Raw genomic sequence first — 27,887 nt, 5'->3', positions numbered from 1 at the left:
ACGGTACATTTCTTAATATATGAAAATATTTGGTATGGAAGATATGAATTCAAAAGGAACTCACACAGAATTTACACATTATTCCCTAAGGTACAATAACTGGACTAGACTGGATAGAATTTATATTTCACAGGAACATGTGCATTTAATTGGAAGCTTAGCCACATGTCCAATAAGTATTTCAGATCATGCACCAATAAAAGCTAAGATTAAAAGGCAGAATAATGAAGTAAAAATGAGACACTGGCACTTTCCCACCTAATTGACAGAGAAAAATTCAAGGAATAGATACTGGAAATTATTTGAGGTAATATGGAACATAGATATTTCATCAGAAGGGATAGCTAGTGAGTGGGATAAAATGAAAATGGAGTTGAAAAATAGAGTAGAAATAAAAGAGAGATATGGTTAAGAAGTAATAGAGGCAGAAAAGGGTAAAATATTGCAGAACGAGCAGATTCTCGCAGAACAAGAAGAGGAGTAACTGTAGAGTTCTAAAGTGGAAGTAAGGGAATATTTGGATAATATGTATGAGTTTAGAAATATCACTGGTAAGCAAAGATTTTTTGATAAAAACTTCACAGCACAAAAACTTTTAGCATAGTGACTAGGCAACAGAAAGTAAAAGGAGCTGTTGCCAGATTTAGGGAGCTTCAGTTAAGAAAAAAAAAAACAGTGACCTTAAAGAGGCATTAGAGATATTTTGTAAATGTTAGGAAACTTTATATAAAGCAGAGAAATGAGGAAACCAAGAAGCAGCACACATGGAAATATTTATGGAAGACTCTCAACAAGTGGTAGTTAAGAGGAGCTAATATAAAAATGGTGATGTATAATCAGTTTTCATGGAAGTCTTCAGGAACAGATGATATTCCTGTGTCTGGAAGTTAGGGGGGAAGAAAGTGATAAAGCTCTAGAATATTTTGATTAATAGTATTTTAAAAGGGAGACTGTAAGGACATTCCACTGTTGTTAGTGGGTTTCGATGCAGAGAAAGTTTTGCTTGTGTAAGCTAGGAATTTATGACTAGGGCAGTGGAACATTTGTATTTGCATCCCGATACAATTGTAAGGTTAATTAGGAGGATATATAAATGATCAAAGGCAAGAATTAAAATGGTATGGGTGTGCCCCCCACACCTCCCTACTTAAATATTCTCCCTCCGAGACCACACTACAGTGGGGAAAGGGAAATTTCCCTTATCCGCACCATAGTACAACCTCGGCAACAGGCAAACTTACGTGAAAGTGCTTCTTTGGTGAAAAGCACTTTCACGTAAGTATGCCCGGCCGTTTGGATTTCAGTCATTTCCTCACTCGAGCAAACGTCCTACATCCATATATAAATATATATATATATATATATATATATATATATATATATATATATATGTATATAGAAATAGTACTAGTTTAAAAATATTTTTCTTGTGTAGCATTTAGCTGTGATTGCTTTTGTTGTTGTTGTTGTTGTTATTTACAGCTATAATGTCTAAGGATCCTAAGGAAAATAAACCCTCTGGGTTCAAGAAATGCGGGAAGTGTAATAAAAAAATGTCGATCACTGATGGTCACACTGTTTGTGTATACTGCCTTGGAGCAGTTCACTTACAGAAGTCTTGCGCCATCTGTCACTCATTTAGCCATAGAGTTCTACTTGAGAGAAAGTCTGAGTTTACTTTGAGAGATTTGCTGAAGACCCCCTTCGCTGAAGCTATTGAAGAAGGTCAGGGTACTTCAAAATTGGCTAAATCCCCTTCTTCAAAATCCAAGAAATCAAGAAAAAGGTCATCTCCTTCCAGTGCTTATTCGGAGCCTCTTAAAAAGTTATCTAAAGTATCATCTCTGGACCCGAAGACTGTTGGGCCTGAAAAACCAACTACCTCGGCTCCTTCTGTGTCTGTGCCGATGGAGTTTCATTTGCGGAACTGGTCCCTGAAATTGGAGCAGGTTTCTCCCACTTTGAGATCCCCTTTGCTACAGTCTGCTAGATCTCCTGCTCCCTCCTCTCGATCCTCCAGGTGCCTGTCTGATGATGATGTGGATTGTGTGGTGCAGAGGCTATTAAGGACACCGGCGCTTGCCTAACTGTTGTCAGCTCCATCACAGAGGGATTTGAAATCGACCGAGGCTACCCTTTCACCGTCTATTCCTCCTCCTCCAATCTGACCTGGAACCTCGGAGCTGGAATGACTGGAACTGACTGTAGTGGAACCGTCAGTGCCAAGACCTACTCCAGGATCTTTAGGCATGACTACTGCTCCATCCTCGGTTCCATCTGAACTCAAGGAGTCTCGGAGCCAACGCTCTCCAGTCAGGTCCAGGCAGGAGAGTCGGATCAGATAGTTGGAGCTGAACTTGCCTCTCAGGGCTTCAGCACGGATGAGCTCACCTCCTACATCAGCCTGGGAGCCAACCCCCTTGGTTCTGAGGATGCCTTCTGGTTCTTTGGAGCTGGAGCTTTCCTCGGATCAGGGGTGGAGGGCTTTTGAGGTGATGAGGAGAGTGCTATCTCCACAGACAGGTCCACTTTCAGGTCATGACATTCTTCCCCCAAATGCATCGGTGTCTGTCTTGGTGACACCACTGCATCCACAGATACGTGGAGACCCTAGGCCTCAGAATGCCCCATTGGGTGAACCCCTTTCTTCCAAAAACTCTCCAGAATACCCTTCTGAAGAGGTCCCTCATAAGAGACTTTGCAAGAGGAAGTATTTAGATTCCCCAGAGGAGTCCATCATATCTGATACAGACCTTGATGAGTCAGAAGGGTCACCATGGTCGCCTTCTGAGAATGTCTCCTTCACAGACATCCTAGAGATTCTTAAACAGAGAGATGGCTGGAAGTCCATCAACCCTTCTGAGGAGGAGTCTGTATACCTGAAGTCTTTTGGGTCTCCCCCTACTGCCACTTGGGTGTCTACGCCTGTTGATGAACTGATGGACCTAGTTTGTCGAAAGGCATGGTAGTCTCCAGACTCAGTAGAGCCTGTTCCCTGGAGGCCAAATAAATTCATAACATCCCCTACAGATAAGAGTTTTCTTATGAAAGGTGTCCCAGTAGATGCTGTGGTGGTGGTAGTAGCTATCAAAAAGGAACTTTCAGAGACGTCCTCATCTGTCCATCAAACAAGGAGTCTCGTACAATGGACAGACATGGAAAGCGCATCTTTTCTTCAGTGTCCTTTGCACTCAGATCGCTGAATTATCTCACCCACTTTACCAGACTTCAGAGAGATCTGAAGGAGCTAGGAGATACTCTCCAAAGTTCAGTAGCTGAAGAGGTAGCAGAATAGATTTCCTCTCAGCTCTCCACCTTAAACTCATTGGTCAACTCCTCCATGAGACTCATTTCTTATGCAGCAGATGAAACAAGTAGGGCAGTAGATTCAGGAATTTCCATAAGGAGACATTCCTGGATGCTCTTGTATGACTTTGTGGAGCCCTTTAAATCTTCCTTGTTCAGGCAAAAAGTCAAAGACACACTAACCAGGTGTGAGCAAGAAGGAAAAACTCTCTCTGCCATAGGTGTCCATTTTTCCCTACCTTCTAGACCTTACCCAAAAGGTCAAAAGGGAGGAAAAATGTGATTCCGAAAATCCCAGAGAACTTTTCAGGACACACGTGGTGATTCTTCCCCATGGGCAGAGGGGGAAGCAGTAATAGAAGACGCTGACCAAATGACAGAGGGGGTCTGCAAAATCAGGGTGACAGGGAATCATTCCATGGTAAGGCCTTTCATTGCTCCTAATAGGAATCCCATCTGTCCATCTCTGGAGGCAGTTGGGAGGGGGGGGGTCACTTATCTTTGTACCCAGAAGCCTGGCTAAAAATAACAAAAGACAAGTGGTTACAAAGCATCACATCCAGAGGCTACTCTGTACCCTTTTCTTTCCCCATCCCAAACATAAAAAACATCCCAGATGTTCCACCTAGTCAGAGGGAACAGATACTCTAGAAATACAAAAGTTGCTAGACAAAAGAGTTATCCAAACAGTTCCCACAGACCAAATAGGATCTGGAACTTACTCAAGGTTCTTTTAGTTCTAAAGAAAACAGGGGACTGGAGACCCATCCTGGATATCAGCAGATTAAACAAATCAGTAAGGCAATCAAAATTCCGGATGGTAACACTGCAGTCAGTACTCCCTTTTCTGGGACAAGATGATTGGATATTCTCTATAGACCTCCAGGATTCATACTACAACATAAAAATGGACAGGCGATCCAGGAGTCATTTGCGCTTTCAGATGGGAGCCAGTCACTACCAGTTTCGAGCTCTGCCCTTTGGTCTCACTACAGCTCCCAGAGTGTTAACCAGTTGTACGACAGTGGTCACGGCTCACATGAGATGCCTAGGATTCTGAGTGTTTCCATACCTAAATGACTGGCTCCTAACTGCCAACACCGAGCATCTACTAATAAAAACAAGAGACACCACTTTACAGCTCTGCTCTCACCTAGGAATCACAATAAATTCTGAAAAATCTGCCTTGTTGACATTTCAGCATATTATTTTTATAGGAACAGATCTAGATATAACAAAAATTATGGCAAAACTTCCCCTCGAAAGAGTTCAAGTCCTACGGCACCAAATCAGCTTTCTACTTTCAAAGAAAAAAGTACAAGTAAGAACAGTTCTGAAAATCTTGAGGACCATGGCAGCAGCAATAAACTTGATTCCATTAGCAAGACTGCATATGAGAATCCTGCAGTCGCTACTCTTCACTCAGTGGTCCATGCAGGACCTACCCATGTCCCACCAAATTATGATAACAAAATCTTACAAGAAAGACCTTCGTTGGTGGCTTCACTCCACTCATGCCACATTAGGTCGACCCTTTCTTCTTCTACAGCCTTTAGCCACAGTGACCATGGACGCTTCCCATGTGGGGCGGGAATTATCTGGGAAAGACAGTCCAAGGCACTTGGCAGGATCATGAGGCCCATTTGCACATCAGTGTCCTAGAGATAAGGTTGGTGCTTCTAGCATTGCAAGCATTCCAAGACTCTCTCCTGCTAGGAACTATTGTAATACAGATAAACGACATGTTGGTTGTGTGGTACATAAACAAACAAGGAGTGAGTAGGTCTTATCCTCTTTGTCAGCAGGCCCTCAGAGTATGGCAGCAGGCAACCTCCTCCCAACACTTTCTGATAGCAGTGCACATCCTGGGGAGATCCATCGTGATAGCAGACAAACTCAGCAGAGCAATTCTGATGCCTCATGAGTGGTCCCTAAAACAAAAAGTAGCAGAAATGATTTTCCGGAAATGGTGCCAACCCTGCTGCGACCTTTTTGCATCATCCATGAATTCCAAATGCAGCAGCTATCTTGCCCTTATTCCCCCCTCTTGTGGGGAGTCACCAAGGGATGCAGTTGTACATGACTGGCCCTCCCTTTCCACTGATGCCCAAAGTTCTTCAGAAGCCAATTATTTGTGAAGGAATTTGACACTCATCTCCCCTTACTGGTCTCATCAGATCTGGTTCCCCTTCCTTTGGCCTCATCTTCAGCAGGAGCCATGGATTCTGGACCCAGTTCTTGGCCCTTCTGATTCATGCATCAGGGATGCTCCAGCCCTCCCTTAAAACCCTCAAATTGACAGCTTGGCTGCTCTGATTCCAAACATAGCCAGGCTCTCTAGCTTCTCTCCATCAGTGAAACATATCTTGATCTTGTCTCATAAGACTTCAGTGAGGAAGTTATATGCCAGCAAATGAAAGAGATTTTCTTCTTGGGCCTTGAATAACTGCACTGATCCCTTCTCTGCCCCTATACCTTCCATTCTTGAATTCTAGGCAAAGCTATTTAATTAGGGCACAGCTGCAGCCACTATTCGAGTTCAGTTAGCAGTGAAATCTAATTTCCACATAGGTGAATCGGGGCCAAATGTGATGTCACACAGACTTTGTAAGGCTTTTGTTAAGGGCGCTATTTTATTAAGACCACCCATTAAAGCCCCTCCAGCACCATGGGAACTAATCTTTGTTTTATCCTATTTGATTCTTCTCCCTTTTGAACCTGCATCATCCTGTGATCTAAACTTTTTAACTTGGACGACAGTCCTTTTGATAGCCATCACTTCTGCTAGAAGAGTCTCAGAGCTACAGGCATTGTCAATAAAGCCCCCCTACATATTTTTCCACAAAGACAAAGTATCTCTTAAAAACAAACCAATCTTTTCTACCCAAAGTATGCTCAGAATCTAATTTGCATCAATCCATAGACCTATCAATTTTTTCCTCAACTATGGCAACAAGGCAGGATATATGCTACACCAGCTAGCTGTACATAGGCAGTTACATTTCTGCTTACATAGGACAAAGGACTTCAGAAAATCTGATCAATTATTTGTATCATTTTCAGACTACAAGAAAGGTGCTCCTGCATCAAAAGTCACACTTTCAAAATGGTTATCAGATTGTATTACTTATATTTACAAATTTCAAAACAAAGAACTCCCCGAAAAAGTAAAAGGTCATTCTACAAGAGCCATAGCAACCTCTTCTGCTTTTCAGGTGAAACTACCAATTGATACCGTTTGTGCTGCAGCAACATGGGCAAGCCCTCATACCTTTATCACTCATTACAAAGTGGATTTGGCATCCAGGAACAGGCTTCTTTGGGTCCACTATTCTGAAGAATAGTCTTCTGTCAGCCATCCAAGAAATATGGTGTTAGGGACACTGTCCCAACCAGTTAAGAATGAAGGCGAGATAGGACAACATCACATAAAGAAGTTATGTACTCACCAAAACATTCCATGTGTGTTGTCCATCTCACCTTCATTCTTACATCCCACCCTCCTTCCCCCTACCTTTGGCTCCTAGAGGACAGAGCAGTTGCAATTGGAAATAAAGGCTCTCCGACCTTCTTCATTGCTCTATAAGCTTTTTGATAATTTTTATTGCTACCTAGTATTATATTAGCAAATAAGATCTGGGGAGCTTTCCTAGGGCATGATGGGATAGAGTTACAGCCACGAGCTAGTGGAAGACTCCGTGCTTTTGTTTAAGGCCGAGTTGAACCTGACCAGTTAAAAATGAAGGCGAGATGGACAACACAAACAGAATGTTATGGTGAGTACATAACTTCTTTTTTATGGATATGGATAGTAAGATATAAGCAATAGTCCCTTTAGTTTTATATACAGTTCAGACATATTTTTAAGGAGAAATTGTGGACATTAATTAATAAGGAGTTGCAAGAATTTATCAGCGATTGGAAGAGGCAAGAGTTAAGTGGGATAAGCTGATCCTCCAAATAGAACAAGGTGGTTTAGGATCACCTGATTTGAAGGGATATTTTAGAGCTACTAATTTAAGGCTCATATATGTAACACAAGCATAATGTTATACTTCAGAGTGGAAAGGGATGATGATGAAGTAAGAGGGAATAAAAGAAATAAGGAAAGAGTGATATTTTGGATGCAGATCCTTGAGGAGAATAACAACTGTACAGAATATTATATTCATAAAATAGTAGAAAGTATTCTAAGACTTAAGCCAACATGGGAATGGAGAAAGGAGATTTTGCCAATGGAGATGACTGCAAGTAGGGGTATAGAAAATAGGCAAAAGGGGGCTGGAATTTACTGGAGAAAACTAGCAAAGGAGCCAAGCTATTGGGAGCAAATAACCAGAGAGGGAAATATAAAAGAGTACAATGAGGCTAAGAAGTTTGGACTGCAGGACAGAGACTGCCTTCCCTATCAGGGATTGAAATCAGAACAGAAACAAAGAGAAAGGGAAGGGGAGTTCTAAGTATAATACCTGCTCTGGTGATTTTAAGTTGACTCTAGAATGAAAACTGCTGTTAAAAAAGGGATAATTAGCATGGCACATAAAATCTTGCATGATAACTATAAGAGTTAATCAGAGGAAGTTAGAAAAGATTTGGAAGAAAGACTGAAAAAGCAGTTTATAAGGGAACAGTGGAAGGACATATAAATGGCTCCCAAGTATACAATAAAGTCCAGAAGTTTTAGGATTTTTGCTTGGAAGGGTTTGCATAGATATTTTTATACCCCAAGCAGTCTCTAAAGTTTTACTTAGGTATGTAGCAAATGTTGGAGATGTGATGGGGAAAAAAATGGCAACTGCAAATATGTTTTTCGGGACTGTGATGAGCTGGCAGATTTTAAAAATTCCCTGCAGAATACTCTGTCAGAAATAGTAGGGGACCAAATGGCTGTCACTAAGTAAATGATTCTTTTGAACTGTCACACAGGATCTGAACTGATTAAAAATAGTAAGACCTTATTAAGTTTTATTTCTTTTGGCTGACAAAACAGCGATTACTAGTAAATGGAAATCAAAATCTAAAAAAACTCTATCTGAAGTACTGAACATTGTAAAATAGATAAAATAAGTGAAAACAGGATCTTTATAAAAGGAAAGAAGCAAAACACGTAGTAATAAATTGGAATTTTTGAGAACAATACATGTAAAATAATTTAAAGGGAAGGCAGGAATTGAGCAATTTATGTAATGTTGAATTAAATTAAGAAAGGAAATCTGTATGTAAAGTACAGTATAATGTATGCAAATTAAAAAAATGTTACTATGGTTTGTTTTCTTTCCTATTGTTGTGTGTTTGAGTCTTAAGTGACATTTTAACATGGGTGTTTAAAAAAAAACATATATGGCTTTGACTCATAGTCAGCTCCATTTCAGTGACTCTGCAATGTGAACAGTCGCAAACATGCACTTATTAAAATATGATTCAATATAAGAACATAAGTGGATTGAAAGGATCCTGTGCATTTGAATACTATGATACTCATATGAATGTTCACCTTGCATTACATCTGAATTATTCATATCAGCATGTGAGCTGAGAACTAAACAGCCTATTTGGGGGGGGTTGCTGTTGCAGTAAATCATAATGTTTTGATTTATGAATCTTATCTGTTCTTATATTCTAGTCAGTCTTTTCATCAGCTGTGTTCATTTACCTGTGAATGCCTAAGCTGGTTTTATGTCAGCATTCTATGGAGCCTTAGTTGGTACATATGGTCCTCGTATATAGCCAACGTTGGTAGAAGCCTTCTTACATTTATACATATTATTCAGGCAAGGATAAATCCCATTTAGCATGCATATCTCTTAATACATTTTTCGTCAATGTAATTATCATTATAATTTTTAAATATTTACAAATCCTATAAATTTTCTTTACCTATCATAATAAGGAATTATTTGTTTTTACAATTCTCTGTAAAAACATTTTGTACTTTCTCTGTTCGTACTCATAGTACTCAAAAGTTTAGCATTATTTTATCTCAAGCCTGTATTTAATCCTAAGCATTCCGAAATATATGAATCACTATACACTTTATAGATTAACATCAATTCACCTCTTGTAAAACATACTTTCTGAGTATATACCTATCTGTTTCAGTCTTGTAGTTGAAGTCATCTGTCCCTTTTATAAATTTATTTATTTGTATTCTTTCTAAGATATCCTTGTAATATTTAAGGTCAGAGCTTGTAAGGTATTTCAATATTCTAGTTTCTTATTAGATTAACAAGCAAGCTAATCATAACCTTTAGGGGGCCTAGTTCTAAAAAATGCTGAATATATCCAGTTGTTTTCAGATATAAGTTTTCCAGTATTCTCTATATAAATTTTAATTTCTTGCCAAGCTGGACCCATGGCGTAGAGGGATAATGCCCTTACTGATGTAGGTTCAATTAGTGCTGGCGGGACTGGAAGGGGGGATGAAAGTTAACAATTTGTGCTGGCTGACCCTTCCCTGGGAGATGGAGGCTGTCTAGGCCTGCTGAAATACCATCATTACTGAGTAAAGTCTGTCCTGCAAGCTGCATACAACTTGGGTGAGAGGTTGTGCATGCACTGAAGCATGCATGAATCTCCTGTAGGCGGCAGTTGCAGAGCTTGTAAGGCTACTCTGGGGATGCATAGGAGTTAGGACACACTTCGTGACAGCAGTATGATACTGAAACAGAATCCTCGATTTCCTTACTAGCACTGGATATGGATCAGGTTGAGCCCAGGAGGGGCTAAGATGAATCAGAAAGGGGACTTCTCAGCAGCATGATCAATAAAAGCAATGTAAAGAAAATTATTAATTTATGTACCATGGTCTACAGGAAAAGGGAAATAAAATCAAAGACTTCCATAGTCAGTGCCACCTCCCTTTCATCCTCTTTTCTTTCCCTAGTTCCTTTCGGAGGCAAGTTTCAGAATAACCTTCCTCCTTGTAAAGATGCATCTACAGAAAATGAGTTTTGCAAATACTTCCGCAATAATTCATCCATCCACAACCCTTTTTTTCCCATTTTGCACATGGAGTCGAGGTGTCACTTCAACAGTTGCAATCATTTAGAAATAGTGTTCACACTGCTGAGTGACTAACCCTACCACTATTGTTCTTTCATACCACACATGCATCCATACACTCACACCTATGGGCAATTTAGGGTGTCCAGTCCACCTACTCCATGTCTTTGGAATGTGGGAGGAAATGGAAGCACCCAGAGAAAAAACACAGGAACAAAGGAAAGACATGCGGACTCCGCACATAAGGCACCTCAGTTGAGAATCAAACTGGAGAACCTCTCACTGGGAGGTGGTAACACTACCTGCTGCACCACTGTGTTGCTGAAAGAATAGTCAACAGAATTTCTTCAGCTACCTTAAATGCAGCTTGCTCCACAAATACCCTCAAAAGCAAGTGCAAACAGATAATAGAGCAGTTGCTGTTAATAAGGCAGTACAGGGAACACATATATACCTAAGATGTCAAGGTTTTCACTACACACCATTAGTAGTTCCAAACAAGGAAAATACCTTAAGATGAGTTATGGTATCAAACGTGAACAAGTTCAAACATACAAAAATCTTTCAGGATGATTACTATAATGTCTTTCTTCATGTTATTCTGATTGTTTTTGCACTTTTATAACTTATTTTGACTGTTCTGCTGCTATATTTTTGTATTATTTGTTATATTTTATTGCACTTCATCACTGGAAAGTGCCCTTGCATTTTGCTAACTAACCTCACTGCTGGCTCCTAGGGTCTGTATTAGAATATCGACAAAGCCGTTAATCAAATGGCTTTATACTCAAAAATGCCGGTAGTAGAAATGTGTTTTGTGAGAATGCGGTACAGTGAAGATTGGAAAATTTGGCCTTTCCTCACTGTAGTGCAATCTCGGAGTTGGTATATATAATTAGTGGGGCCCCCCACAAAAGCGAGTTCTTTTACCGGTATTTTCGATTATAAAGCCATTCAATTAATGGCTTTGTCGATGTTCTAATATAGACCCAGCTCCTACACTGTTGAGTAATTTTGATTAGAGTATTACCTGATTTAGTCATTGTTTGCATTTTAGTTCCTCACCTTTGGAATTTGTCTTTGTGATTTTCAGTAATGAGACTCAGGACTGCTCTCTGTTGGCAGTGGCGCGAAGTATGGTCTGTTCTGAGCTGGGAATCACAGAGAAATAGGTTCAAGTGGGACCCTTTAATTGGCCACAGTGCTGTTTTTTGTTTAGTCAGATTTCTTTGCCTGTATTGAGTCGGCTTGTTTGCCTTACGCTACTCATCATGCAACATGTTTTAGCAGTGGTGCGCAACAATGTAGTCACCAAGAATTGACATTTTCTCCATAAAGCTACAATTGAAACTTCACCAGTCCCCAGATGCACAAAGAGAAACTTGCTTATGCAGTGACAAGCATTGCCCCTCAAGTTTTGTAGTAGATACTTCTGTTTTTATTCTTTAGTACATCACCAACCTTTTGAGTAAAAAGGGCCTTTAACCATGGATATGAACTATCCTGTTATGTCCGCAGACAGCTTGGTGGATATGTTTTTCCTAAGGCAATGTAGCAATTGCCGCATGTTTACTGATAACCACCTAATTCTTAGACAACCTGATAAGGTATGTGAGAGATGTTATTACACAATGTCACTAGAGACAAACGTCTCACATACAAGCAGTCATTCTACTGATCAGATTGTCCGTAATGCACATGATACACCCGCCACATGCAGTATGGATCAGATACATCGACCTACATATGCTGAGGCTGTTAAATGCAATATTCCTAAACCCCAAAGACTTCTCAAACATCATGACACCTACAAGAAATATCCTCAGCAGCCCCAAAAGCACTCCACCAAAGCAACACCTACCACAACACATACAACCACATTTCACAGAGCCTCCGCTTCTAAACTCATAAGGCAAGTCACCACACAACCTAATATTTTGGTCATAGGAGATCCATTGTAAGACACACAGATGTCGTACTCACCAGGGTGAGTAGGGAGATAGTCACAGACAGTTGCCTATTAGGGTACAGGATCCACCAAATCACACATGCACTCATATCATTTGATTGCAAGTACCGGTATGACTCATTCATAGTCTTTTTCGGTATAAATTAAGTGAGACATACCTCCCTTGACTGTATGAGAGATATGATGGAGCTGTTGGATTAAATGTCCCAAGCAGATATCAGCCTAGAAATGAGCAGCATTCTACCTTCTCCAACGATGATGCTACTATATAAACAGAAGATGATTGACTTTAATAATTGGCTTACTTTTTGGTGTCATTGCAAGGATGAACAGTATTTGTCAAGCATGGGAAGATAAGGTTACTAGACCACGTTTCTTTACCAGGGATGGTCTGCACCTATTCCCTTTAGGCTGTCAGATATGAGCTAAAACATTGTCTTCCTCCATTATGCCTTTTTTTAGGCAGTGTCAAACTTACATGCTTTCCAGCATAGCAAAACCAACCTTACAAAACCTAAAGGTGTTACTGCTGAATGCCAGGAGTCTAAACAAGAAACTCTAATTGCTTTAAGGCTTTCCTCAGCTGGGAGAATGCAGACATGTATGCAGTTGTCTAGACAAGGTTTAAAGCCATGAAGAGCACCCTGGCAGTGCAGGGCTACAATGTTTTCCACAAATTTAGAACAGCTATTGCACAGGCAGAGACCAAAGCTGGTGGTGTATCGATTTACATTAAAATCAAAAATACGTCAAGTTTAGGATCTTTGCTTGGAAGTATTTGCATAGGTATTTTTATACCCCAAGCAATCTTCAAAGAATTTTTTTCTCGGGTAGATAGTAAAATATTGGAGGTGTGATGGGGAAGAATGAGGTAAGCGAAAACATATATTTTGGGCGTGTAATGAGTTGGCAGTTTTTTAAATTTTGCTAGAGTACTCTATCAGAAATACTGGGTGGAGATATGGTTGTAACTGAGGAAATTATTCTTTTGAGCTGAGACACAGGCTCTAAATTGCCTTAAAAGGCCTTATTACGTTTAATTCTGTTGGCTGCCAAAAAAGCAATTGCTAGAAAATGGAAACCAAAGTCTAATCTAACTGCATTTGAACTACTGAATATTGTAAAAAAGATAAAATAACTGGAAGAGGGATCTTTATAAAAGGGAGGGAGCAAATTACACATAAATATTGTGGGGTCAATATCTGCAGAATATTGTTCAGGAGGAAGAGGAGTGAGGGTTAAGGGAAGGCGGGAATTCAGCAATTTATGCAATGTTGGATTGATAATAGTTACAAAGAAAAAAAGGATATGTGATAACTAATGAATGTAAATGGAAAAAAAGTGTTAATGTTGTTTATTTTCTTTTCTGTTAATGTATGTCTGTGTATGCCTTAAGTAATAATTTAATAAAGGCGTTTAAAACAAAACAAACATACTTCAAGGCTGGTCAAACTGGATGATGCACTCAAGTTTCTCCGCAGCCAAATTACCATAGGAAAGGTCCCATATCATACCATTGCAAGCTATAGATTCCTCTCTGTGACCAAGGAAACCCACAACATATATTTAAACTTACTGGAGACACTCATCATTTAACCCAACACCATCTTCATGGGTGACTTTAACTACCCCAGTATACACTGGCAATCATACATGACCCCAAACTTGCAGGCCCAGAGATTCCTCAACTTTTTTCAGTACAAACACCCTGGAGTAGATAGTCGACATGGCCACTAGGGGGACAAACATACTAGATCTGGTCCTCACTAACATGGGAGAAAGCAGCTAATGGCCTATCAGTTAAGATCAGACCATAAAGCTGTCTCCTTTGAAATAAATAGAAAACTCAGGACCCTGCTAATCCTGAAAAATTTAGGAACTGTTCTAAGTCAAATCTTTTATTATTAAGTGATAACCTGGCAACATTTTAATCCTCCTCAAACCCTGAGAATGCTGCTACCTATGCAGAATTATTCACAGAGACCCTACACAGTCATTAAACAGATATATAATGAAAGCTGTGCCTACCAGGAATAAGCAGAAAACAAACTCAGAAACAGGTCACTCTGGTGGAATTCCAACATCAAAAAGTTGTATAAAAAAAGGAAGAAAGTCATGGCAAAAATTAGGAAGTGTGACACCCAGCAGGATAAGAACTCTCACTCGTCAATCTAAACAAGAAACTCAGAAGGCAAATTAAGTCTACCAATGCCAAATGTGAGGTAAAAATAGCCCCTTAGTTCAAGGACAATCATAAGGCTTTCTTTAGGTATGTCTGCAACCTCAAAGGCAGTACACAACAATGTCTATAAATAATTGCAAATGGAGCCTTCTACAGTGAGCTAGAAGACACAGCAAACCTGCTGGCCAATAAATTCAGCTCCAGATTTACCACACCCCCACCCTGCCATCCCTCCGGAAATACTGTCAAATATATCCCTAGCAATTATCACAAGGAAGCAGGTCCTTAACATGCCTCTTCAAGGCCAAGAATACATCAAACATGGGCCTCAGTAGTATCCCTGCTTGCCTCCTAAATATCATGAAACATGACCTGTCTGGACCACTAGAGTCACTGTTTAACCAGAGCCTCTAAACATTCTTTCTGCCATGTGAATAGAGAATTGCAACACTCGTCAGTCTACACAAGGTCAGGCCATCTACAGATTATAGTAACTATAGATCCATAAGTAAACAGATGCCCTACGCAGACCATCTCAAAAAACTCCAGCTTTACTCCGTCGCATATCGCCTACTCAGAGGTGATGTCTGCCTAACATACAAAGCTATGTCAAACCCAGAGCTGTTGGACATGCTGCACTTAAAGAAATCCCAATCTCTCCAAGCTACACGCTCTAGTGACCTAAACCTTGTCACCACAATAAACAGAACATGCTGGAGGGATAGATTCCTGTCCTAGAGACTTCCCATACTCTGGAATAAACTACCTGTCTATATCAAGCAAAGCTCCTCATTAGCACTCTTCAAGAAAAATCTTGATGATTGGATGGGAAATAGGAAATTCACCCCGGGGATCACCTCTGTGGCTCTGCTCGACAGTGGCACAGGAAAATTATTTTCTTGGGTGGCAAAAGCCAGGGTACCTTTTTGGCTGGGCTTGTATAGGCCCCAGGGCCGATAGCCTAGTACCTACCTACCTATGAACCTATACAAAGCCATGGAAATGATTAACAATGACATAGGAAATCCTCAGACACTGAATGCAACCCAGTTTAGTTTCATCAAGGGTAGATTGTGCCTATTCAACCTGGTGGACTTCTTCGAGAAAATCAACAAAGCAATAGATGTAGATAAAACAGTGCATACTGTCTATCTTGACCTGGCAAAGGCATTAGATACACCCACTTGGCATTGTAGACAAACTCATGGAATTAGCTACAACCCCCTGTCACCTGCTGGATAGCCTGGTGGCTCTCAGATAGGACCCAAAAAGTTAGGATAGGGTAGTCCACCTCCACAAAGAGGATGGTCACTAGTAGAATCCCTCAGGTCTCTGTGCTGGGTCCACTCCTTTTTGGCATCTACTTCTCAGAAGTCAAGCCCAATGTCAAGGGCCTCTGACTTACCAAGTCTGGAAATAATTGCAAACTAGGTGCGGTGATGGAATCCCCCAAGACACTAATATCCTCCAAGAAGGGCTGACTGAGACAAATAACTGGTGTCGGAACCATGGTCTAAAACTCAGTCCCAAGAAATGCATAGTAATATCCTTTGAGAAGTTGGCTACCCCTGTTAACTACCTCATTGATAACACACTCCTAAGGGAAGACCCATTAGTCAGTAATTCCAGGAAGCATGTAGATAGTAACCTGGCCTTTGACCATCGTGTGTGTACAGTAGTAAGAAAATCATTCAATTTTGTGCAACTTATGAATAAAGGTATGGCATCTAGGTCCAAGAAAGTTATCGTTTCACTGTATTTGGCCCTCATCAAACCAATAATTGAGTACAATGCCCCCTTTAGTATATACTTGACCAGGCGCATGCAACAGCTGGAAAATCCATAGATGTTCCTGACAAAAAGGATACAGGGCATAAACAACATGTTCTACACAGATCACCTTAAAGCCCTATCTCTGTATTCTGTCTCCTATTGAATGTTGAGAAGTGATCTATGCCTGGCATACAAGTCTTCCTTGGATCCAGCTCTGATGGGCCTTCTGCATATCCACAAAACAAATAGCATCAGAATTACACAATCAAAGAACTTAAACAGTGCATGTAATATAAGCAGGACATGTTGGAGGAAAAGGTAAGTGACTACTCCTTTAGACCGGGCTTCCAGTCCATGTGAAGCAGAGTTCTTCCTTAACCCAATTCAAGTTTAACTTTGACTAGTGGATGAGGAATGGGAATTCTACCCCTGGTCTGGCACCTATGTCCCTAATGAACAGAGGCACCCCGTGAATGCTTGACCACCGAGACTTGAGCCTACATATACCCCTTAGAATAATTTTAAGTTTCCTAAAACTTTTCAGATGCATTTGGGATGCATGGCTAGGCTTATAAAGTCCGCTGTAGTCATTAGCTTAACATGCACCTATGACTATGGCATATAGTGAAACTCTTACATGACAGCCCAAGTTATGGAAGGTTACCTTGTATTCTAAATACTATAACATCACTGTCAGTTTGCAGCTTTGTCATATGAGCTATGAATGCTTAATTCCAGTGCTGGAATTCTCAGAAATTAAAACATTATATTTCCCCTACAAGGATGATCATTTGTTATCAGGAAACACAGCAGAACTGTTGATTTGACCCATATGACAAAGCTGTAATTTTTCTATCTCTATGGATATCAGTGAGCAACAAAAAGTGTTCAGTGACTCCTTTGATGTAAACAGTCATTCTAGAGTAGTCATAGATTCAGTCTGAATGAAAGTTTTTCAGACTCAGAACAGATAAATAGCACTTTAATTAGTCCAGACATATTTCTTCCAGCACTAAAGCAATATCAAATCAGGACAGTTTCGGAGAACTCTGTAGTATTTCTTTTCTAGCATTCTTCTAGTTCCCTCAGACAGGATTTTATACGATGCAGATCCAATGAGATCTCAGAAATCTATAGAATTTAATCCAAATATCCACTAATGACGGGATTCCTAAGGTAAACAGATGCAGTAAACTTGGCCATCGGAAAAACTACTTTCCCCATCCAAGATCCAGTATCTAACAACAGATTATTCTTGGTGAGGCCACTTCAACTGGAACAATCTCTATACTTCATCCTGAAGCAAGGTTACAATGTTCAAGCAGCCTCTTAGATAGTTTTCTGCCAGGATACCTTCAGATCAACAGAACATATACCGTAGTAGTATGGTGCATACAGAAAGGAGGAGGAACCAGATCTATAAAGATCATCTTGCTTATAAAGTCAGCTAACAGTTGCACTAAGTAAGAAAATATCATCACTGAGAGTGGAAACTGAACCTAAACATTTTTCCAGGAGATTGTACAAAGTAAGGCCTTCTAGGGGTGGACCCATTTGCTATGAATTGAAAAAAATCAGGTTAATTAAAATAAAAGACATTTCCAATGGAGTAGAGTGAAGAAGCCCTGACAGTGACCAAAGAAATCCAAATTCGATTATTGGCAGCAGGCACCTGTTGAAGCTGCTAAGGAAAGGAGAAACTATTTCTCCTCAGGAGGAGGGTATGGAGGCAAGCTAGTACAAAAGCCAATACATGGGAGTGTAAGACGTTCTACTAAAGATGTGTGGATTTGGTGTCAGCATCTTTTGGGTCAGGCAGTGTGAGGTGTTATTTCACCATATGGATGACTTGATTCTTTACCTTGCCTTCTGCATACTGTTAGACAGGAAACATTTGATGTAACTAGACTAAGCTGTGCTGCACCTTGTAACTTGAAGCCAGGTGACAGCATGTGTGTTACCCCTTCACAGTAGTACTTCACAATGCTTAGTTGATGAAACTAAATGATCCATCAGTGCGGAGTAACTGGTGGCTTTAATACTGCTGCATGTGGAAGATGTTAGTGCATTTCATTTGTTCATTGTGAAAATGACAGATGTCTTGTAAAACTGTAAGATTATTCCCCTTGGTGGGTAAAAAGTAGGTGAGCTATGGCTCTTCAGTGAATTTTCGTACCTCCAGGAAGATGACTAGAGAATAGTTAATGGATTACTAGCAGAATTATGATCACTGATCATTTGTAATCAGCAGCCATGGCAGTTTTGTAGCTGAAAGTTATACACAAATTCTGGATAGTAGTATGCCTGTAGCCAGATTATTTGATTTGTTGAAATGGAATTCATGCCTTGAATTACATTAGAGGTGTAAAGGTTAGCAGTTTTACATCATAGTTCTTAGTTCTCTTAGTCATTTCCTAGTTGAAGTGTATTCTGTGCTGAGTTTGCATATCCTTCTTGTGTCTGCATGAGTTTGCACCAGGGTCTAGTTTTACCGTGTCCTAAAGACATGTGGGTACATAATTGATTTGGCAATGCTGAAAACCATAACTATCAACTGTCCAGATTTTTGCAGAACGTCCAAATTTTTGCCTAATATTTTTGGTCTGTTCCTTATAATATTTGTGGTTTTCTGGCAAATCATTGAGGATTGAAGTCAATAAATAATGATACACACTTGAGTTTCAGGCTTTACATCTTTCAGAAAATGCATGTTAATACAAAGCCTGTTATTCTAAAAAATTTATAACTTTATAAGAGGAGTATTTAAAAGCTGTCCCAATTTATGGAGCTTTATCCCCCTATTATTTTTAGGCTTTGTCCAGACTTCTTGTACTAACAAGTTGAGAGGTATGCTTAAAACTGACATTATGCATCTGTATGTATGCATGTCAGTGTGTGTGTGTGTGTGTGTGTGTGTGTGTGTGTGTGTGTGTGTGTGTGTGTGTGTGTGTGTGTGTGTTTGTGTTTATTATTCCATCCAGGAACCAGGACCATCCCCTGCTTTATGCCCCCTTCCCCTTTATAAGCTCATTGTGATGAATAAATGAATGGATAATTTGGTTTATAACTAACTAGAAATAGTAGTGTCACAATACAAATACATTGATTACAACTTAGCAGTACTGTGTTTCTATCACAAATTTGTGTTGACTGACAGTGATCCATGTTGTGGTTTACATATGAATGTTTTTTTTCTTTGAAATTAGGGCTGAATTTGAATGCTTCCAGATTGAACTAGCTAAAAATTATGGAGTGTCAGAATGGCGAGAGGATATCAAAGGTATAATGCTGAAAGCAGGATTACAGAATGTACAGATTACCTTCCTCTTCGTTGATACACAGGTAAAAATGCATATCTAGTCATTCTAAATGTAATCAAATAGCACTATGCAGGCGAATGAATTCTATGTAGTCAGGTGTGAACATCTCCTATGCCATTTCTTTCTACTTTCTTGATCTTCTGCTGTGTGTGTGTGTGTGTGTGTGTGTGTGTGTGTGTGTGTGTGTGTGTGTGTGTGTGTGTGTGTGTGTGTATATAAATATATATGTATATCTATGTATATATATATATATATATATATATATATATATATATATATACGTATATATACGTATATATATATATATATATATGTATGTGTGTGTGTGTGTGTGTGTGTGGATCCCTATCAGTTCATCAAGTTTTCAGAAACTCGAAATTCATTTGGTCTAGACCGGGTTTTTGAAAACTTAAAGCTTTTGAATGGAGGTTGTAGTACAGTGAGCACTGGGAAATTTACCCTTTTCTTCACTGTGGTGCGATCTCGGAGTTGGTATATATATATATATATGTGTACATAACATTTGCCGGTGTGGGGGGTGGGGCAGCGGGGCTTGCCTCCTTGCATAAACACAAAAAAGTATTTTTTTTCTGTTTTTTCTTTTTTTTTTTTTGTCAGGTTTTCAGAAACTCAGTCATATGGTCTCGATCAGATGAATTTTGAGTTTCTGAAAACTCGATCATCTGATATAGATCCGTATATATATATATATATATATATATATATATATATATATATATATATATATATGTATATATATATATATGTATATATATATATATATGTATATATATATATATATATATATACACACACACACACACACACACACACACACACACACACACACACACACACACACACAGTGTTCCTTTCATGTGATCTAAATGCACTTGGTTGAACCTTTTATGTTTACTAATACAGTGATGTTTACTCCATTAACTGCTGCACTTGTCTGATCATGTGCAAGTATTGTGGTACTGGCAGTGTAAATTAATCTTTTGTTTGATTCACTTATGTGGCTTTTGGTTTACTGTGGTGGGGAACAGGAGTTTTAGGTTAGAAGTTGAGTTTTACTTGCAAATTTCAAATATTTTTTTATGCAGGGAAAGATTTCTTAAAGTTATGCAATAATAGCTAGATTCACTTAAACTGCTATCAGTTACTGTTTTGTTGCTGTTTTGTATGATACCGCACACAGTGTTTGCCTTTTTTACCCACTGTTGTGTATTCTCAGAGTTGGTTCATAGGTAGGTACTAGACTATCTGCCCAAAGGCATTTATAAGCCTAGCCAGAATGTGTTGGCTTTCGCCACCCCCTTAGATTAGTTCCCTGTGTTCTGTCCAGCAGAGCCACTGAAGTGATCCCTGGGGTAAACTTCCTGGTTCCCATCCACTCGTCAAGGTTTCTCTTGAAGAGTGTTAGTGAGGAGCTCTGCCTAATGTAGATTGGAATCTTGTTCCAGAGCATGGGAAGTCTCTGGGACAGCAATCTATCCCTCCAGCACGTCCAATTTAATGTTGTGGTGAGGTTTAGATCCCTAGAGTTTGTGGCTTGAGGGGATATAGTTTTCTTTAGGTGGAGCATGTCCATCCATTCTGGGTTGGATATGGCCTTGTATGTCAGGCAGAGAGCACCTCTGAGTAGGCGGTATGCATCGGAGTACATCTGGAGTTTCTTCAGTCGAGCTACATAGGGCATCTGTTTGAGGCCAGTGATCCTCTTGGTGAGGTACTTCTGTGGTCTTTCCAGTTGTTTCAGGTGTCTTGTAAGGTACATCCCAAATGGGTGTTGTACTGTATGATGGGTCTGATGAGTGATGCATAGAGGGGCACAATGACCTCTTTTGATCTGGATGCAAACCCTTTTATGATTAGGTGGGCCACATGGAAGTATTTTCTAACCACTTTGGCAATGTGATTATCAAAGGAGAGATTACTATCTACTTGGGTCCCCAGATCCCTTTTTCGTCTTTTGTATTTAGGGGGCTACCACCTATGTGGTAGTTTGTGGGTACTTAGTTTTTTCCAAAGGGGATGACTATGCACTTTTTGGCATTTAGCTTGAGGTCATGGTTTTGACACCAGGTATCTGTCTCAGTGAGACCCTTTTGGAGGATATCTGTGTCAGCTGGAGAGTCAGTTATAGCTCCTAGTTTGCAGTCGTCTGTGAATCAGCCATAGTCCTCCTGTAGTTGCCTGTACCTCTGAAAAGTATATGCCGAACAGGAGGGGTCCTAGGACTGAGCCCTGGGGAACGCCACTTGTAACTGCTTTAGAGTCAGTCCTAGCTCCCGCAATTCTCACCATGTGGGTTCTGTCCGTGAGCCAGTTGGCAACCCATCTCATGACGTAGGGGTTTATGTTCAGGCCAGTGAGCTTGTCTATAATACCAGAATGGGGAATGGTGTTGAAGGCCTTTGCGAGGTCAAGGTAGGCTGTGTGACCCACCTTTCCCTCGTCTATAGCCTTGGTAACTGTCTCAAAGAAGTCCACCAGGTTTAGGAGGCATGATCTGCTCTTAACAAAGCCAAACTGGGTAGGGTCCAGTGTTTGGAAGTTCCCAATGTCTCTGTTTATGAGATCCATGATGATGTGCTCCATAGCCTTGCAGACCAAGCTAGTCAGGCTTATAGGGTGATAGTTCCCAGGATCTGGTGTGGCTCCACCTTTGTGGAGCAGAATAACTGTTGTTGTGTGCCGCTCTATGGGCATGTAGCCTGTGGAGAGGCTGAGTTTGAACAGTGTGTTTAGGTGAGGGGTTAGTTCATCTTTGAGCTTGTGTAGGACACGGCATGGGACACCGTCTGTTCCTATTGATGCTGTGTTTTTGGCTTTGGAGAGGGCTGTTTTAACCCGAGTGTCTGTGGTTTCAGGGGCAGTACATTCTTCTGGTATGGTTTTGGGCCCTTTTGGGAGTGAGAGGGGGGTGAAGTTTGCACTGAACCTGTCTGCCAGGATGTTGGCGATATCGGTCGGTTCAGTGTATTTTGTGCCATGCTGCACTAACTCCAAGCAGATGCTAGGATTGCCACCTTTTCAAATGTCCAAAGTGGGACATTTTCGGGACAAACATCAGATTTTACAGGCCGACACATACCCATGGTCAGTACAAAGGACAGAACTTAACTTTTGTGCCTAAATAATAGCTTATTCTTGTAGCATTTTAGTTGCTTATTCTGTTTCTTATAACATTTAGGTATTTTAGATACAGAATAACTGTTTTATGCAACTATTACATAAAATATAGGACATAATTATGTCCTACAATCTCAGGACATTTGCCATTTTTAATATTTTTTGTCAGGACACAACTGCCCAAAGAGGGACTGTCCCTCTCAAAGTGGAACAGGTGGTAACCCTAAGCAGATCTGGGAATTGCCACTTAGATTCTTGACATAGCTAAAGAATGCCTTGTGATTATCTTTGGAGTCCTTGGCAATTTTTCTTTCGAAGCTAGCCTTGGATGATTTTATGAGGGATCGTAGTTTCTTGCTGATACTGATCAGGGATGTCTTCCCCTCTTGGGATTTTACTCCTTTCTGTACTAGTTTCCTCCTTCTAATGTATAGCTTGTTTATGGCAGGGGTCAACCAGACTGGTTTCCTTTTCTTGGAGGAGTGAGTCTTGGTTTTGCTTGGGATAGCACGATCCATGCATTCTTGTAGGTGCCCATAGAGTACATTAGTAAAGGATTTTGCAGCTTGGGCAGCATTATCCTTTAGCATGGGGGATTTGAAACTTTCCACCTCAGTATGTTAAGGTAGTGGGTGGTACAGGGACACTTTTTGTTTTAGTGTTTTTGATTACTTTCAACCTTTGTTAGGGCTAGATACAGTGGTTTAGATATATTGAAAAGTCAAATTAGTGAAATTCAACTTTTCAGTATTGATTCTGCCACCTTGCAAAACACTTGTGTTGGGTTTAATCCATTATGAGGTCATTTCTGGAGCATGCACAGAACGTGGTGGCATTTGTTGTTTCATGGTTATTATATTGGTTACTTGGGTGTCGATGTACAATGCCCTAAAACCCTGCAACTCTCTTTTTGTGCGGTCTTGAGCACAGAGCAGCGTCGGGCAGTGCCGCTTAAACAGATTTAAACTATTCCTGGCTCCACAAAGTCTGCTCTTCACTTTTTCCCTTAGAACTGCTCTAAATCTCAAAATAAGCACTCTATTTTCATTCTAAAGCCCTGCACTTGCTCGTACAAGTAATCTCATAGGTAAACACTAATAAACTTAAGCACTACATCCTCTTATACTCCTTTTAAGCAGTTGCTCCCTATTGGTTCTTTCTAATCAGTCAATAAGTAGTTCCCTATATTATTCAGGCATGTCCAAAGGTCAGTTTCGGGTTTACTCTCATGTCCAGCTGGTTAATCTGGGAATCTTGAGGCAATGTTACAACTGCCTTATGTATACAGACCACCCTCTCCTCCTCCCAACAAGCTCAAATATATGTGAGAGATGCAACTATATAGCCAAACTGGAGGCTAAGCTCCCTTAACCCAGTACTGGCACAGCCTGTCAGGAGGAGAAGGTAACCACACACACCACAAATCCAGTCTCACATAGACCTATCGCATTATCAAACCAAACACATAAACACACAAAAACATACTCGGAGACTCTAAATAAAAATCTGCCTAAGCAGCAGAGATCTCCAAAGCAGACATCCAAGCAACCCCTGCCATGAAACAATACCCACATAGCACATAGCTCACAAAGTCAGTGTGCCTCACAGTCACAGCCCTTAAGGCTAAACAACACACCTAATACACTTGTAATAGGTGACTCTATTGTCAGACACACTGACTTCCCACTCACTAGGCTGAACAAGGAGAAGGTCACTGTAAGCTGCCTGTCGGGTGCCAGGATCCGTCACATAACACAAGCACTCAGGTCACTCCAAAGCAAGTACAAATATGACTCTGTCATTGTCCATGCTGGTGTGAATGACCTGAGATGTACCTCCCTGGACTACATGAAAAAAGACATAGAGGAGCTCTTTGATCATGTAGCCCAGGCCGGTATGACCCTGACCTTGAGTAGCATCTTACCCTCACCAAGAATGATGCCACAGTATAATGACAAAATGATCAATTTTAACAACTGGCTAAAGTATTGGTGTCATTCAAAGGGGATCCAGTGTCTGTCAGCCTGGGATGACATGCTCGACAAGCCACGTTGCTTCGCTAAGGACGGCTTGCACCTGTCACCCCTGAGTTTTTGAATACTGGCAAAGGCTCTTGCCTCTCCCATAGTGCTTTTTTTAGGCAAGTCTCAAAAGACAAACCCACCTCCATAGACAACACAAAGAAAAAAAAACTAAGGGTAATGCTGCTCAACGCCAGAAGTCTAAACCTCAAGATGCACACACTCGAGACTGTCCTCAGTATGGAGAATATTGATATCTGTGCAGTAACAGAAACCTGGTTCAAGGCTCCTGAGAGCACCCCAGCACTAACAGGTTATACTTCATACCATGCTTTCCGGCCCCAAAACTCGAACCAAACCACAAAAGGAGGGGGAGTATCAATATTTATCAAAGATACCCACACCTCCAGGTTAGTGGCACTGCACGAAGCATCAGAGACCATCCATGTGCAACTAACAGTGGGCAAAACTGCCTTTCAGTTTGTAGCCTGCTACAGACCACCCTCCCAAACACAGGAACCTCACTCGGCTTTCCTGAGAACACTGGAGAATATGAAGGTCTCTCCAAACACCATTATATTGGGTGACTGCCACTACCCAAACATTGATTGGGAAAACTACTCAAGCCCAAACACCCTCACCCAATGGTTCCTAGAATTTATAAACTCAAATGCTATAGAACAACTGGTCACCACTCCCACAAGAGGGGAAAACATATTGGATCTGGTCATCACCAACATGGGGTCTCTATGTTCCACACCAGAGGTATACCCCTCATTGGTAAGATCAGACCATAAACTAATCTCACTGGACATCCATATTCTGTCCCCCACCCCTAGCCAAGGAAACCACGGTGAAGAACTTTTCAAAAGCAAACTTCACACTTCTCAAAACCGAGGTGGAATCCTTCAAAGCCCCTGGGCCAGTGGAAAATATGGCCCAAAATGCAGAATCATTTACAAAAGTATTTTATGGACACCTACAGGATTGCATGGAGCATGCTATCCCAAATAAAACCAAGACTCACTCCTCCAAAGGCAGGAGACCTATCTGGTGGACCCCGGCCATAAATAAGCTATACAACAGAAGGAGAAAGCTACTACATGATAGAGCAAAATCCCAAAAAGGGAAGGCGTCTCTGATCAGTACTAGCAAGGATCTACGATCCCTCATAAAATCATCTAAGGCCAGCTTCGAAAGAAAAATTGCACAAGACACTAAAGATAATCACAAGGCCTTCTTTATTTATGTCAGAAACCTGGGAGGCAACTCCCAGATATGCTCTGAGTTAGTGCAGAATGACAAAAAATACACTGAACCCACAGACATTGCCAACATCCTGGCAGAAAGGTTCAGTGCAAACTTTTCCCCCCTCCTCCCCAAAAGAGCAAATGTCCATCCCAACAGAGTGTAGCCTTCCTGAGATCACAGATGCACAGGTGAGAGCTTCCCTCTCCAAAGCAAAAAACACAGCATCAATGGGACCAGACGGTGTCCCGGGCTGCGTCTTAAATGAGCTCCAAGAAGAACTAAACCCTCATATAAAGTCACTGTTCAATCTCAGCCTTACTACAGGATATGTACCCAAGGAATGGCGTACAGCAACAGTGGTCCCACTTCACAAAGGTGGTGCCACAACAGACCCTGGAAACTATCGCCCTATAAGCCTGACTAGCCTGGTCTGCAAAGCTATGGAGCGTATCATCATGGAAATCATAAACAAAGACATTGGGAACCTCTAGACACTGGAACCTACCCAATTTGGCTTCGTTAAGGGCAGATCTTGCCTCTTGAACCTGATCAACTTCTTTGAAACAGTTACCAAAGCCATAGATGAAGGGAAGGTAGTCCACACAGCCTACCTGGACCTCGCAAAAGCCTTTGACACAATACCCCACTCGGGCATCATCAATAAGCTCACCAGCTTAAATATCAACCCCTATGTCACAAGATGGGTTGCAAACTGGCTCAGGGATAGAACCCACATGGTCAGAATGGCAGGTGCCATGTCAGACTCTAAACCAGTTACAAGTGGCGTCCCACAAGGCTCAGTCCTGGGACCTTTCTTGTTCGGTATATATTTCTCAAAGATACAGGCTAACATGGGTGGACTATGGCTGACCAAGTTCGCAGATGACTGCAAACTGGGTGCTGTAATCGACTCTCCGGCTGACACAAGCATCCTCCAAAAGGGTCTCACAGAGTCGGATAACTGGTGCCAGAGCCATGGCCTAAAGCTAAATGCCAAAAAGTGCATAGTCATCCCCTTTGGGAAAAACAAAGTGCCCACAAATTACCACATAGGTGGTAATCCATTAAGTACGGAAGAAGTAATTAGGGACTTGGGGACCCAAGTAGATAGCAATCTCTCCTTTGACAATCACGTTGCCAAAGTGGTTAGAAAGACCTTCTATATAGCTCACCTTATCATGAAAGGATTCACATCTAGATCAAGAGAGGTCATTGTGCCCCTCTACTCATCACTTATCAGACCCATAATTGAATACAATGCCCCATTTGGGATGTACCTTACCTGACACCTGCAGCAACTGGAAAGACCCCAAAAGTACTTCACCAAGAGGATCAAGGGGCTAAGATGTCATCTGCTAAATCTAAGGGGGATAAACCAAGTGAAAACAAGAAGGACAGGGATCTCTATAAAGATGAATCCGGATAATCTGAAATTAGGTCTCTGCACCATTCTGCAGCTAAAAACCCTGCTCCGAAGTTCCCTTGACACTCAAATCAGACACCTCCTGCCTCAGCTCCTGGATTGGATCAAGTTCAGGGTCCTATTCATGGTTGCTTCTTGCCTGCCAGATCTGCTTTTTTTCACAGGAATGGTCTCCCCCCTGATCCAGTCCCCAAGTCTCCCTTAAGAAAGACATGGGCACCAGTCCTACAGACCTCCTTTGGTGATGTCTTTGTTCAGGTCAGTGTGGTCTTCAAGGAGTCTGTCTGAGCCTGATGTAGATAGGATGATAAGGACTGTCTTAAAGACCTAGATCCAGCTTGGGGTTCTTCCTGGTCCCCACCTCTGGGGTGGCAAGATCAGGCCCGACTACCCCTATCATTTTTCCTACTTCTGTAATTCACATTTTAAATCAACTGATTTTGGATCCAAGTGTATCCTATGTGGTCCCCCTGCCAGAGCCAACAACCTGGGTGTCATCAGC

At 41.0% G+C, this 27,887-nt stretch overlaps 1 protein-coding gene across 1 annotated transcript in view; it reads left to right on the top strand.

Annotated features, from left to right (window-relative positions):
- DNAH1 (dynein axonemal heavy chain 1) overlaps positions 1-27,887 on the top strand; it is a 5,225,710-nt gene that overhangs the window by 3,397,990 nt on the left and 1,799,833 nt on the right. The window contains exon 50 of the mRNA XM_044076389.1: positions 19,439-19,574. Coding sequence (XP_043932324.1) covers positions 19,439-19,574 — 136 coding nt within the window. The remainder of the gene's footprint in view (positions 1-19,438; positions 19,575-27,887) is intronic.

Source organism: Protopterus annectens, chromosome 7.part0 (assembly GCF_019279795.1).
Source record: "Protopterus annectens isolate FY-2018-M chromosome 7.part0, PAN1.0, whole genome shotgun sequence".
NCBI classification, from domain to species: Eukaryota; Metazoa; Chordata; order Ceratodontiformes; family Protopteridae; genus Protopterus; species Protopterus annectens.
This window is presented reverse-complemented; position numbering and strand designations above follow the sequence as displayed.